Source organism: Vipera ursinii (assembly GCF_947247035.1).
Source record: "Vipera ursinii genome assembly, chromosome: 6".
In the NCBI taxonomy this organism is placed as follows: Eukaryota; Metazoa; Chordata; class Lepidosauria; order Squamata; family Viperidae; genus Vipera; species Vipera ursinii.
The window spans coordinates 39159456-39175177 of NC_139515.1; the positions used below are offsets into that span (position 1 = coordinate 39159456).

The 15722-nt window shown below is 42.1% G+C and overlaps 1 protein-coding gene across 4 annotated transcripts in view; it reads right to left on the reverse strand.

The window, feature by feature from the left end:
- The window catches only part of LRIG3 (leucine rich repeats and immunoglobulin like domains 3), an 85749-nt gene extending 71111 nt beyond the window's left edge, over positions 1-14638 (reverse strand). For 3 of the 4 annotated variants that reach the window (XM_083365238.1, XM_083365237.1, XM_083365236.1), the window contains exon 1: positions 14252-14631. In XM_083365238.1, coding sequence (XP_083221364.1) covers positions 14252-14457 — 206 coding nt within the window. In that variant the 5' untranslated portion in view covers positions 14458-14631. Of the gene's footprint in view, positions 1-14251 lie in introns of all 4 variants that reach the window. The other variant, XM_083365239.1, reaches the window with a different exon arrangement.
- Between the last annotated feature and the right edge of the window lie 1084 nt (positions 14639-15722).

The window sequence follows — 15722 nt, forward strand, 5'->3', positions numbered from 1 at the left end:
CACCAAGGTAGAAACTAGCTAGAAGACTATGAGTTCTAGTCCCACCTTAGTCACAAAGCCAGTTGGGTGATTTGGGGCCCATCACTCACTCCCATCCCTAAGAAAAAAACAATGGCAAACCTCTTCTGAAATATTGCTGAGAAAACTTTAAGGACTTATCTAGGAAGTTGACATTGATTGGAAGGCATGGACACTAAATAAATAAATAAAGGTAGGAAGGAATCAACATCATGAAACAATATAGAAGACATACTTTCTTTAGGACCTGTCACACAATAACAGAAGTGAGTAGAATTGTTTTGGTAAAGTTATAACTCTGGGAATGTAGTGGGGTAGGAACCTGGCCCAGATTTTATATTATAGAAATCCTACTGTTGCAACTGCTGTTAATTATCACTAAACTAGACTCAGGGATTTTTCACTAAAGAGCTCAGGTGTACTCTCCATCTGGACTCTATAACTTGAATTTGCATTATATTTCAGACTACCTTTGTATTTTCAGGCACTGCTCGTATCAGCAGATTTTATGTGATCTGTTCTTTCCCTTCTTCTTGTCCAGATTTTTAGTGCTCAGTAGCCAAAATCAAATACTATGACAAGAAATTTAATAGACTTGCCATTTAAATCTATTTTTAGCTTGCAGAAGCATACAAAAAGGAAAAGTTTATTCATTTGAAGAGACATTCCTACAAAACAAAAAGAAGTACTCTAAGAGCTGAAATACAGGTGTTCCTTTCTAACGTCGATTTTGAAGAAGCTTCCTGACAAACATAGGTTTTAAAATGCATCTCTTTCTGGCACCTCGAAATTTTTTTGAACGAAATCCTTAAACTGGTATGAAATAATATTAAGCAATCTTTCCTTATAATTTAGCAGTGAGCACCAGCATCACTGAAGTTCTGGAGCACACATTTTCCACTCCTCTGGCCTCCTCCCTCTTTAAAACCACAGTTTTAAATTAAAATCTCTCCAGTGGTTTTAGATCTCTAGTAGCAATGGAAATTTTAAATGACTAAGAATGGCTGGACTCCGGGATTAAAATACACATTTCACTTTTAAAAAGACAGGCCTGTTAACATGCCAGCAGTTGGTACAATCTTCCAAGGAGGAAGGCTCTTCTTTAAGCTTTCCAGGGCAACTAGCAGAGGCCTTGTAAATGCCTTCCTGGATGTGAAAATTACAAAGGACATCTTGAAACACTGCATTTTGTTCAGAAACTTTAATGTGGTGAGGTTTTCACAGCAGCAAGCCTCTATGTACCATATCCAGACAGATGTTGATCTATAAAATGGATGAAGATAAAGAGCACTTCATTCATTTCTGCCTCTTCCACTTACTTTCCATAAGGCTCCAAAGAGAAGAATCAAAGCTTTGGATTCAACACCACTACCAGCAACTTTACAACTTGTTGTTGTTTGTTGTTAGTTGCGAAGTCGTGTCCGACCCATCGCGACCCTATGGACAATGTTCCTCCAGGCCTTCCTGTCCTCTACCATCTTCTGGAGTCCATTTAAGCTCACGCCTACTGCTTCAGTGATTCCATCCAGCCACCTCATTCTCTGTCGTCCCCTTCTTCTATTGCCCTCAATCTTTCCCAGCATTAGGCTCTTCTCCAGTGAGTCCTTACTTCTCATTAGGTGGCCAAAGTATTTGAGTTTTAGCTTCAGGATCTGGCCTTCTAAAGAGCAGTTAGGGTTGATCTCCTCTAGGACTGACTGGTTTGATCGCCTTGCAGTCCAAGGGACTTGCAGGAGTCTTCTCCAGCACCATAGTTCAAAGGCTTCAATTCTTTGGCGCTCAGCCTTTCTTATGGTCCAACTATACGCACTTTTGTTGACAGGGTGATGTCTCTGCTTTTTAGTGTGCTGTCTAGATTTGCCATGGCTTTCCTCCCGAGGAGCAAGCGTCTTTTAATTTCTTGGCTACAGTCCCCATCTGCAGTGATCTTGGAGCCCAGGAAAATAAAATCTGTCACTACCTCCATTTCTTCCCCATCTATTTGCCAGGAATTGAGAGGGCCAGATGCCATGATCTTGGTTTTCTTAATGTTTAGTTTCAACCCAACTTTTGCACTCTCCTTCTTCACTCGCAACAAGAGGCTCTTTAGTTCCTCTTCACTTTCTGCTACTAGAGTGGTATCATCTGCATATCTTAGGTTGTTGATGTTTCTTCCGGCAATCTTAATTCCAACTTTTGATTCATCTAGCCCTGCCTTTCTCATGATGTGCTCTGCATATAAGTTAAATAGGCAAGGTGACAGTATACAGCCTTGCCGGACTCCTTTCCCAATTTTGAACCAATCAGTGGTTCCGTGTCCAGTTCTCACTGTTGCTTCTTGGCCCGCACATAGGTTTCTCAAGAGACAAATAAGATGGTCTGGTATGCCCATCTCTTTAAGGACTTGCCACAGTTTGTTATGATCCACACAAAGGCTTTAGCATAGTCAATGAAGCAGAAGTAGATGTTTTTCTGGAACTCTCTAGCTTTCTCCATGATCCAGCGTATGTTAGCAATTTGATCTCTAGTTCCTCTGCCTCTTCGAAATCCTGCCTGTACTTCTGGTAGTTCTCGATCCACATACTGCTGGAGTCTAGCTTGTAGAATTTTAAGCATAACTTTACTAGCATGTGAAATGAGTGCAATGGTGCGATAGTTTGAACATTCTTTGGCACTGCCTTTCTTTGGAATTGGAATGTAAACTGATCTTTTCCAATCCTGTGTCCACTGTTGAGTTTTCCAAATTTGCTGGCAAATTGAGTGTAGCACTTTTACTGCATCGTCTTTTAAGATTTTGAATAGCTCAGCTGGAATACTGTCACCTCCACTAGCTTTGTTGTTGCTCAGCTTTTCTAAGGCCCACTTCACTTCATATTCTAGGATGTCTGGCTCGAGGTTAGTGACCACCTCATTGTGATTGTCAGGGACGTTAAGCTCATTCTTGTATAGTTCTTCTGTGTAATTTTTCCACCTCTTCTTAATCTCTTCTGCCTCTGTTAGGTCCCTGCCATTTTGGTCCTTTATCATGCCCATTTTTGCATGAAACGTTCCTTTCATCTCTCCAATTTTCTTGAAAAGATCTCTGGTCCTCCCTATTCTATTGTTTTCTTCTATTTCTTTGCACTGTTCATTTTAGAAGGCATTCTTACCTCTTCTAGCTATTCTCTGGAATTCTGCATTCAATTGGGCGTATCTTTCTTTTTCTCCCTTGCCTTTCGCTTCCCTCCTTTTCTCAGCTATTTGCAAAGCTTCCTCAGACAGCCATTTTGCTTTCTTGCATTTCTTTTTCTTTGGGATGGTTTTGGTTGCTACCTCTTGTACAATGTTGCGAACCTCTGTCCATAGTTCTTCAGGCACTCTGTCTATCAGATCTAATTCCTTAAATCTATTTGTCACCTCTACTGTATATTGAACAGGGATATGATTTAATTCATACCTGACTGGCCTAGCGCTTTTCCCTACTTTCTTTAATTTAAGCCTAAACTTTGCAACAAGAAGCTCATGGTCTGAGCCACAGTCAGCTCCTGGTCTTGTTTTTACTGACTGTATAGAGCTTCTCCATCTTTGGCTGCAGAGCATATAGTCAATCTGATTTCTGTGTTGACCATCTGGTGATGTCCATGTGTAAAGCCGTCTCTTGGGTTGTTGGAAAAGAGTGTTTGCTACGACCATCGTATTCTCTTGGCGAAATTCTATCACCCTGTGCCCTGCTTCATTTTGTATTCCAAGGCCAAACTTGCCTGTTATTCCGGTTATCTTTTGGCTTCCTACTTTAGCATTCCAATCCCCCATGACGATAAGGACATCATTTTTGGGTGTTAGTTCTATAAGGTGCTGTAGGGCTTCATAGAACCGGTCAATTTCATCCTCTTCAGCACTGGTGGTTGGGGCATAGACTTGGACTACTGTGATATTGAATGGTTTGCCTTGGATTCGAACTGAGATCATTCTGTCATTTTGAGGATTGTATCCCAGTATTGCTTTTCCTACTTTTTTATTGACTATGAAGGCTACTCCATTTCTTCTGAGGGATTCTTGTCCACAGTAGTATACCTGATGGTCATCTGAATTAAATTCACCCATTCCTGTCCATTTTAGTTCGCTGATACCTAAGATGTCGATGTTTAGTGTTGTCATCTCTTGTTTGACCACGTCCAGCTTTCCTTGATTCATGGATCTTACATTCCAGGTTCCTATGGAGAAAAAGTCTTTACAGCATCGGACTTTCCTTTCACCACCAGACATATCCACAGCTGAGCGTCCTTTCGGCTTTGGCCCAGTCGCTTCATTCTTTCTGGCGCTACTAGTACTAGCCCTCTGCTCTTCCCCAGTAGCATATTGGACGCCTTTCGACCTGAGGGGCTCATCTTCCAGTGTCATATCGTTTTGCCTTTTGGTACTGTCCATAGGGTTTTCATGGCAAAGATACTGGAGTGGTTTGCCATTTCCTTCTCCAGTGGATCACGTTTTGTCAGAACTCTCTGCTATGACCTTTCCGTCTTAGGTGGCCCTGCACGGCATAGCTCATAGCTTCATTGAATTACGCAAGCCCCTTCGCCACGACAAGGCAGTAATCCATGAAGGGGAACTTTACAACTATGCAGATCCTAACTATGATATAGTGTAAAAAGGCAAGATTAGACACCAAGGATTGAATTTGGCTTTAAACATGACAAACTGCATCTTTTTACAAATATACTATTGTTGCTGAATCATAGAGAGCAAAAAGCTCAGGAGCCTGAGTTTCATTCATGTAATATTAAATCATTTCTTGTTGTATTTAAATGTTGGAACTGAAAACAGAAATCCTCATTCAAACCAGTATCATCTTACTTCAACTCCTGAATACAAATTCCTGAATTTCCTCATTTCCTTAGAAGTAGGGACAGATGTTAGTTTTATCCTTCACAATTCTTGCATTAGGACAATGAAGATTTTTAGAAAGCAGCCATGTTATTCAAATGCTCAAGACATTATCAAAAAATATTAATATATATCATCAACTCAAATCTGAACAAAATGGTGGTAAAGAAATAAAGGTAAAGGTTCCCCCGCACATGCGTGCTAGTCGTTTCCAACTCTAGGGGGCGGTGCTCATCTCCGTCTCAAAGCTGAACAATAATTTAATAATAATAATAATTTTATTTGTATACTGCCCTTCTCCCGAAGGACTCAGGGCGGTGAACAGGGCAAACATATAAAAATACAAAAATACAAAAGTTAAGAAAGAATTAAACAAAATGCCCAAGTTATAACAATAGGTTAAAATACATTTAAAACAACAATAAAATCCAAACCCATCCCCCATCAGGCCAGGCCGGCTTGTCCGAACAAATAAGTCTTCAGATCGCGTCGGAAGGAGCGAAGGTCAGGCGCCATCCGGAGCTCAACCGGCAAATGATTCCATAAATCCGGGGCGCCCACAGAGAAGGACCTCCCCCTGGGGGCCACCAGACGACATTCTCTGACCGGTGGCACCCTGAGGAGGCCCTCTCTGTGGGAACGCACAGGGCGGAGGGAAGTTGACGCCGGCAGCAGGTGTTCCCTAAGGTACTCCGGACCCATGCCATGTAGGGTCTTGAAAACCATTACCAGAACCTTGAATCTCACCCGGAAGACAACTGGGAGCTAATGCAGCTCACGGAGCAGAGGTGTAACATGGGAGTATCAGGAGACTCCCAACACAACTCTCGCGGCTGCATTCTGTACCAGCTGGAGCCTCCGAGTGGTCCTCAAGGGCAGCCCCATGTAGAGAGCATTGCAGTAGTCTAAATGAGAGGTCACGAGCGCATGAGTGACCGTACGCAGGGCATCCCGGTCTAGAAAGGGCCGCAACTGGCGCACCAGGTGAACCTGGGTGAAGGCCCCCCTAGTCACAGTTATCATGTGGTCTTCCAAAGAAAGCTGTGAATCTAGGACTCCCAAGTTGCGAGTCCTATATACGGGGGGTAATAGCTCACCCCCCATAGAAAGAGATGGAATGTTCTGAATATCCCGAGATGCCGGTACACACAGCCACTCAGTCTTGTCAGGGTTGAGTTGAAGCCTGTTCCTCCCCATCCAGACCCGAACCGCTTCCAGGCAACGGGACATCACGTCGAGGGCATCACTGATGATACCCAACTCCAAAACCACGAATGATCTCACCCAGCGGTTTCATGTAGATGTTGAACAGGAGAGGCGAGAGGACCGACCCATGAGGAACTCCACAAGCAAGAGGCCTCGAGGTCGACCTCTGAAGAGCCAGCGCTTGTCCGAGGACATCTCCATGGTCATGTGGCCGGCATAACTAGACGCCAAAGGTGCACAGAACGCTGTTACCTTCCCACTGTAGTGGTCCCTATTTTTCTACTTGCATTTTTACGTGCTTTCGAACTGCTAGGTTGGCAGAAGCTGGGACGAGTAACAGGTGCTCACTCTGTTACACGGCAGTTGGGATTCGACCCGCCAAACTGCCGACCTTCTGATCAACAAGCTCAGCATCCTAACCCACTGAGCCACCGTGTCCCTGGTAAAGAAATAGAGCAACCTAATACTATGCCCCAATGTTCATAAAACTTGTTCTGTACCAGCCTGCTACCGGCCCTGCAGAAAAGGCAGGGACAACCCCTTTACAAACGGCAAGAGGCTGGAATTACGCCTGCCAAATTTATAGCTACAAAAATAAACAAGACACGAACCAAGAAACAGGAGCTTTAAGAAACACGAACTATCCAAGCGGTTGCCTTCAGCAAACCAGCCCTCCCCACACATTCCCCTTATATAGAGTTCAGGGCGTGGCTTCTCTCTGCCTCCTTCCGAGAAGCCCCATTGCCTTCCTCTGTTTACTCCTAATTGACTGCCTCCTGCGTCGGGCGTCCTTGAACAGGGCCAGCTGTGGGTCATCTTCATCCACGCTGTCAGGCTCACACAGCTGGGTCTCCGTGGTGACCAAGTGGGAGGGGCCTGGCTGAGGGCTCTCATCAGCAAGATCTTCAACCCCCTCAGCAAGGTCTTCAACACCCCCCTCCTCCTCCTCTGAGTCGTCCGACCCAACTGCCGAACCCACAGGCTGACCCTGAATCACAACAGACTCAGTAATTTCAGAGACACTTAATCTTCACAAAGCATAAGTGGAATTGACTCAATGTACTTCATTTTAAGTATATTATCTTTTTTTCTTGGAAATGCTGAAATGTAAGTAGTTTTTTTAAAATGCAAATCCAGCAACATATTCTTAATTAATCCCCCACTGAGACCCTTAGAACTGCTAATTCAGCAGAAAGAAGGAAAGCTAAAAAACAAAGAGGTAGGCTGTAGCTGTTTTAAGACACAGGTCTAAAGTGACTCATAAATCAGCCTGCTTTGTTCAGATTCTAGTCTGGAAAATACTGCAGAACAGCTGTGAAAACTATCCAAACTTTTTTCCTCTAGCAATTCTGGTAAGGACTACAGAGTTTAGAAAATGTAAATACTGAGATGTAATACAAACATTAGTAGAAAGCATCCTTTAGACTTCCCTCCCTGTCTCAGTAACAGACTTAACATTCTTAAACAAACCCTAGTTAAATATCTAAAATTCCCAAGAGAATTGAAAAACAGCAAAGATGTTTGGTAATTATTCAGATCTTTTCCCATCTGGCTGCTAAACTTTAAACCTAACAAAAGCTACATTCTTAAAATGTGGAGTGTTTCTATGAATTCTTAAACATCTATGCTCCAAGTAAAATTGGACTGCAGATGTATTTTTGATAAATTATTATAAATTCACTGCTTTTGAACAGTCTTGGCTTTATTTTTAGTATATGCACACATCTTTACTGAAAACCTGCATTAAAACTGTGTTAAAACTGGCTGTTTTCCACCACCCATTTTGTTATGTCAATCCCATTTTGTTATGTAAATCACAATTATAAGAGTAACCACAACACTGACAACATGTAAAGATAATTTCAGCCTTCCAAGAGCCAGGAGCCTTCAGAGAGCTTCCAAAATTTAAAAAATATTAATTTCAATATTTGTACTTAACATTTGTTCCTTCCAACCATCCAGCATTTATTTTATCTAGAACTCTGAATGTGAAAATAAGAAAGTGTTGTCCCCCAAAGATATTATACAAAGAAAAAGGTTGGCCTGGCATTTCAACTTAACACTGTAGGGTTACACTCTGACTAATTACATTACCAGTAATAAATATATAAAGTAAATTTCTCCTAGGGTTCTTTATTTCTTTATTCTCTCTCACACACACTCACTCATCCCCCCCCACAGAGCTATATGCATGTGCATGAGTGTGTATTTTTAACAAATCAAATCTACTGAAATCTTCACTAAAAATAAAATAAAATTTAAAATCTAGAATTTAAATACAGAAACAGACCAAATGCTTTTTTGTTATTTATCTATCTATCTATCTATCACCCTAGGCATTCTATTTATCCTGTTGCCAATATATCAGGACATTCCTCACAGACAAACTGGGTAAACAATTATCAGTACTAAAAACAACAGCCAATTTTGTTTAGTTATTAGCATTTGAGGGTTCCTGGGGCAAGAGCAAAAGGAGGCCAAGGGGGGGGGGGGAGGAAGGAAGAACCAGTTTGCTAGCTTTTCTTAAAGGCATGAAAAGCAAGCAATGAACAGTGACTGCTGAAGGCATTTAATTTTAACAAAAGAAACTTGTTAAAAAACCTACCAGACCACATAGTCTGATGACACTTACAAAGATGTCACCCAGTGAGTTTAAGAACAAGTGACACAGCTGCCCATGAGTGATCACTACAGGGTTCCTTACAAAAGACCAAGTGCTTATTTATACAAATGGAGCCCATTTTTCACACTTCTTGTAAAGTAATGTGAATGTACATATGGACAATTCACCTCTACAAGGGAAATCCAATTAGAAAGCTTCCACTGCTTTTGCAACCACAAAAGATATCTTTAATTTAACAGACACTAAATTAACTGTCACCAAGATACCTTGTTCTTATTTTGGTTAATCCACCATCCATTTGAAAAGAACATTTTTTTTAAAGTTTTAAATCCTAATTAGTGAATTACTAGCTACACATGTTGGGTTTTAGTGGTTTCTTACAAGTAAAATTGGTTATCCAGGAAATCGGTTATCAAGGACATTGGTCCCCAACCCCCAGTCCGTGGACCGGCACTGGGCCATGGCATGCCAGAAACCGGTCCACGCAAACAAAGCCCCATCCGTGGGATGCAGGCAGTACATGAAACCACACCCCCTCGGGTCCACAGAAAAACCTTTCTCCACAGAACCGGTCCCTGGTGCTCAAAAAGTTGGGGACCTCTGATCAAGGAAAACATGAACTTATGAGGCAATGCTAATACATGCCTACTGAAAATTAAGTCCCTCTGTGTTCAAGTGATTTTATTTGCAGACAACTAATATATGGTTATTGCTTTTATTCTTTCTAAATAAAACAGCAGAGTGCCTTAGGTAAACTCCCTCAAATCAAGCCTGACTCCTGAAGACTTCATGGATACATCTATGTTGTTTTCTTCTGTTTTCTACTTAAGAAATAACTGAGGTATTTCAGTGAAGGATTGGGAGACATTCAGACAGCTGGATTTTATATTTTCAGAAACAGGAGGGGAAAAAACCCCACTGCATATTTATTTCTTCTTCCCAAAAAACCCGTGAGTGTCCTGGTGCAACCTGACACTACTGAAAGCACCTGAAAAGGCTCTATTTGCATGTCTGTAGTCTACTCCCACATTCCATCTAAAACTAATAAAATGCAGACATGGTTGAACATCTGCCAATTTTTCCCTCTCATTTGGTTTTTCTAGTTTAGTTTTTTTTTAAAAAAAACCAGAGAGACACAAAGATCTTGCCTGATAAGAGTGCTTAAATACTGCACATTTTGTGAACTGATACTTATAATAAACCTTGAAAAGCTTTTGTTCAAATGTTATATACAATTAGGTCTACCATATATAGATTGGTTTGGGGCCTATTTGCTATTATATAGAAGTTTTCTGGATATTTACAATCTACATATAATAGCTTTTAAGAAAAATGAAGATTTTTATTTAAAAGTATTTTAAAAAAACAATTATTCAAGCTGATCAATACTTCACTTTTTACTTAGCAAATAAATATTTATTCTATGTTTACATTCCTTGAATCTTCCTTCTCTAAGGCTGCAATTCATATATTTAGAAAGAGTTACTGTATACAGGGGGATTTACATGTGAGTAGACATTTACAGCTATAATCATACATAGTTGATCCCATATGCCTTACCATATGGTATGAATACACCAGTGTCTTTTTTTTCAAGAAAGCAAGGACAATTTCCAGAAGAGGCATTTGAATAGAATTAGCCACAACTAATTGAAAGACTTCCTGTTACTTTACACATCTTATCTTTACTAGCTTCTGAAGTGGAACAGAAGTTAATACTTCTAGAAGTAATTGAAATGACAACAGATACAGAACAAACATACCACAACAGTACATTTCAATTCCTTGCTGACTTTAAACAAATATAAACCATTAAGATTTTGTATAAGAAATGCCTACAGAATTAAACAATATCAAAACTATCGTGCCCATCATTCATGCAAATAGACATACTAATTTATCCCATTCTTAACAGAAATCAAAGTCAGAAGGAGAGGGTGCCTAGTGTATTACAGAAACTACGGTAATAGAGCAATTAAATAAAATCACATGGACAAAAAAGTATTTAGAATCCTTCACTTTTACCATACAACTCTGCATGCAAGATTGCTGCTCAGGAACCATACTGAATGCAAAGTTTAAATACAAATAGAATTTTTCTGTATCAGAAATAGGAAGAAAATGGTTCTTAAAATCTTTTTGGATTTCAGCTCCCATTGTTCATAATTGCTCTGATTAATAGTCATGGTGCCTTAAAATAAATCCATGTGAATATCATTGACAGCATTTATTTTCTCCCTTACATTAGGTATTGTTATTGCTTCTAAAAAAATTGCACTGGTCCTAATTTAGATTTGCCCTTCAATTTTCAAATGATAAGCAACCCTTATCTAATCTTATCTCATCTCCACCCCAAACCAACCCAGTGATGCCCTCGATGTGATGTCCCGTTGCCTGGAAGCGGTACAGATTTGGATGGGAAAGAACAGGCTCCGGCTCAACCCGGCCAAGACTGAGTGGCTTTACATACCGACATCTCGTTTAGTCCAAGAGGTTCCATCTTTGATTATAGGAGGAGAGATGCTACCTCCCGTTGATAGAGCACGCAACCTGGGCGTCCTCCTGGATTCACAACTCAGTTTTGAAGATCAATTTGGAGTCGTGGCTAGGGGGGCATTTGCCCTGATTCGCCTGGTACACCAGTTGCGCCCCTTTCTGGACCGAGATGCCCTACGTACAGTCACCCACGCACTCGTTACCTCCCGTATAGACTACTGCAATGCTCTCTACATGGGGCTGCTCTTGAAGACCACCCGGAGGCTTCAACTGGTGCAGAGTGCAGCTGCACGGGTAGTGATGGGAGCACCCCGATACTCCCATATTACACCCCTCCTGCGTGAGCTGCATTGGCTACCGATTGCCCTCCGGGTGAGATTTAAGGTGCTGGTACTTACCTTTAAAGCCCTACATGGCTTAGGCCCGGGATACTTGCAGGACCATCTGTTGCCGGGAATGAATTCCCATCGCCCAGTACGCTCACACAGAGAAGGCCTCCTCAGGGTACCGTCGGCCAGACAATGTCGGCTTGCGACCCCCAGGGGAAGAGCCTTCTCTGTGGGAGCGCCAGCCCTATGGAACCAGCTCCCCCCTGAGCTCCGGATGGCCCAAGATCTCCAGTCCTTTCGCCGCGGCCTCAAAACACTCCTTTTCCACCTGGCTGACCTGGACTGACAGGGATTTTAATTATGTTTACAATTTTAACTCTATTCTTTAATTTATTTTAATTTATTTCAATTTTTAATTTTAATTTACTGTACAGAGACCTTTAAGTTTTGTTGTTGTTAGCCCCCCTGAGTCCCTCGGGAGATAAGGCAGGATATAAGTCCCATAAATAAATAAATACATAAATAAATAAATAAATAAATAAATAAATAAATAAATAGTTATTTTAATCTGCCACTAGAAACATCCAAATAAAATAATAAAGCTTCTGGCACCTTAAAGACTAACAAATGAATTATTGCATAAGTTAAGAATTCTATTCAAATTCAAAGCTTATGAAATAATAATTTGTTAGTTGTGAAGCATCATACAACTGTTGTTCTTTTGCTTTTATTTGAAAGACTAACTGGTTACTTCTCCCTCATCTCCTACATCACGGGTGTCAAACTCAATGCATCACATGACATGTCACGATGTATCATGACTTTTTTTGCATTGCCAGAGCTGGGTGGGTGTGGCCTCTGCATGACGCAACTAGCCCACAGGCCGGCAGTTTGACAACCCTGTCCTACGTGTTCTGGTGCAATACATCAGAAGATCAACTTATATAATCTTATCTTATTCAAGTTTGGAATCAACATATATTATCTTCTCTTACTCAAGTGTGGAATCATATTCCCAGTAGAGAGTAACACTTACAAACAGCTAGACTAATTAGCTCTATCCTGATAAATTCTAGTATTTTGTATTACAATTACCACAATCCTTAACAATATATATAAATTGTATTTACACAAAGCATATACCAAGTTGAGGGAAATTCATGTGCACTCTTCAGAGTTGCATGAGCAGACTTCTTTTATAAAAAATACTTCCCATTTTAGGATTTTGCAAAGCATTTTTTTAAAAAAAAAAGATCTCTTAAAAGATGAAACCCTAACAGGAAAAAAAAAAGATACAAGAGAAAAACAATGGCCTTTCTATTGGAATAGATGTAGACTTGACATGAACACTGGCCTACAACCCAAGTTTCAATGATTATTGACATATAAATCTGTATGTTTTCCTCAGTTATCTAAATGGCAACATCTATTCCCCATTCAAAAGATGATTAGGACGTATAAAAATGTCAAGAATTTTTCCTGCAGTATCTAGCTGTTGATGCATCTCCAAGGCCTTAGCTCTACAAAGAGCGGAACATGTAGGCCTTAAGGTCTTTTGGGAGTTTCTGGCTTCCTTCAGTAAGTAGATTTGTTTTCTACTTTTAAGCCAACAATTGTTAACTCTTTTACCAACTCAGCCAGAGGCAGCACAAACCGACAAATCATAACTGAAAGGAGCTACTCTTTGTTTTCATTCCACTATTTTTTCCTTCTATGTAATTATGGCAATAGATTCCTACCTACCTGCCCCAACCCAGGCAATCAGATGTCAGTAGAAGCTGTCACCATTACTGCCTTTCATTTTTCCAAGTGAGAAAAGGAAAGCCTTCCCATGATCACTGGCTTGCTCTTTCTTCTAATAATTGGAGGACTGGCTCAAGCCCCAACTTCCATGGTGCCCTGAGTTTTAAAAAAACTTTGCTAGATCTCCTGAGTCATCCCCTTTTCCCAGGACCAAGGACTATTGAGAGGCACAAAATAAGTAAATGCCAGCTCCATTCACACACAACAGGACATACCACATATCAGAGGTTGTTTCACTTCTTAACTGCTTGCCTACCTTTGAGTGAAAGGACCATTAATAGTTGGCCCAATCCTGATTTCTATGATGCCTAGACAAGAAGTATATAGGTGAGTAACTAAACTACTTCCAGGTGATGGATAAGAATTATGGGAATTGTTACCTTTCAACATACTTGGAGTCCTAAATGGGGAAGGATGGCTTAACTGCTAATTCTACTGATGCTACTGCAAATCATCAGCTAGGACTGTGCCCACCAACTTTATCTCTGCAACAGGAAGTACCAAGACAACAAAGGTAGACTGGATTTAAAATGTCCTAGTTTGCCAAATCAATTTTATTGTCAGGCCTTGCACAACAGATCCATAAACTATCCACAAGGGCTGGGTCCACACAAAGGGCTGAATCATAATTTAGCCACGGACATCTTAGCCTAGTTGTAAATCCTGCCTTAATGGCCAGAAAGGTGCAGGGCAACTCTACGAGATTGTCTCCATGCGGTCCAGCGGCCTGAATTAGGTTGCAGAGGTCGACGGGAGAGGTGGGAAGCTGAAATATTTGTGGGCAGGGCAGCCATAGTGCTGAAGACTTCGTTTTAGTTCCTCTCCAGCACCTCTATTTAGAAGGCTCAGCAGAGGAGAACCTCCTAGCGCTGGAGACCCGCGCCTCAGACTCGTCGCCAATGCTCCCCCTCCCCAGAAGAGCGCCTGTACTCACAGCTGCACCATCCTGCTGGGGAGCAGCGCGGGCACTTCTCTCAGTCTGAGGCGGCTGCAATCCAGTCGTTCCCCAAGACAACGGCAAGGAGCCGGGCATTCTTGGGCCAGACCTGAGAAGAAAAGACTGTAGCATAAAAGCAGGCGTCCTAAAAGTGGCGGCGGCAGCGGCAGCTGCAGCACCCAGCGGCGCTCAGAGGAGCCCATGTTCGGAGTCCCTCGCGTGATTAACACCTGGGGCTTTCGGGCTGGGCGAGTGGAGTGAAATCGAGGTAGGGCTTTGCCACTCTCAGGGCGCTGGGAAGCGTCGTTCCATGCCGCCACCACCCCTCCCCAGGCAAATCTGCGGGCAAGTCTCCGCGCCGTCCGCCCAATTCTGCTCAGTTCGCCAAACTTTCTGCCGCTTCCCGCGCCTGCCCGGACCGGCGGAACCCGCCCCCTGCCATGTGATAACAACAAAACGGCGGGCCGGGGACTGACGGGGCGGATTAGCTGGGGAAAGACGGGGCCCCCGGGGGAAGCATAGCTTTGACCCGGGGAGCCGATCGGAGTGGAACGCTTTGCAAGCAGTGCTGCCAGAATAAAAGCCGTGGAACCATCTCAAGCCAACCCGGACCCGCTTGTGCAAACGTACCAAATGGGCGCACAAATACGCCCAGGAGGTGATAACGGAAACTGAACGTCCAGTCAATAATCTAATCAATATCTTGTTTTTAATAAATTTGAATTTTATGCCACACACAACCATGCACCACATAAATACTGCATATGGAACAGTCTACCGTACACATTCTGGAGAGAAAGAAGTTCCCTGAGGATAGGCTCCAGCAGGAGTCCAAAAGCTTGGAAGACTAAAACTTGGTCCTGGTGACCGACTCAGATTGGATCCTGCAAAATTTAAGTTATTCAAGGTCTAAGTAGAGGTCATTCAATAGCAGTTGAAAAGTGCTCTTTCTGCTGATATGAACCTGGGCTTGATTGGAAAGTGTTTTAAAACATCACAGCATTTCTTGAGTGTTGGCAAGGGCAATGACACAAATAAGTGTTAATAGAGGCATTAAACGTTTACTTTAACTTTCAAGAAAAAGACCAGGGTCTAAAAGGGCCTTAAATTATGGAGAGTTTAACCTCATTATAAAAAAACACACGAATGACTAGAAATAAGGTGCTCTTTTATTTGTATGTTAAAATAATTTATAGGTAAAGGTTCCCCCGCACATGCGTGCTAGTCGTTTCCGACTATAGGGGCCGGTGCTCATCTCCGTTTCAAAGCCAAAGAGCCAGCGCTTGTCCGAGGACGTCTCCGTGGTCATGTGGCCGGCATGACTAGACGCCAAAGGCGCACGGAACGCTGTTACCTTCCCACTGGTGTGGTCCCTATTTTTCTACTTGCATTTTTACGTGCTTTCGAACTGCTAGGTTAGCAGAAGCTGGGACGAGTAACAGGCGCTCACTCTGTTATGCGGCACTCG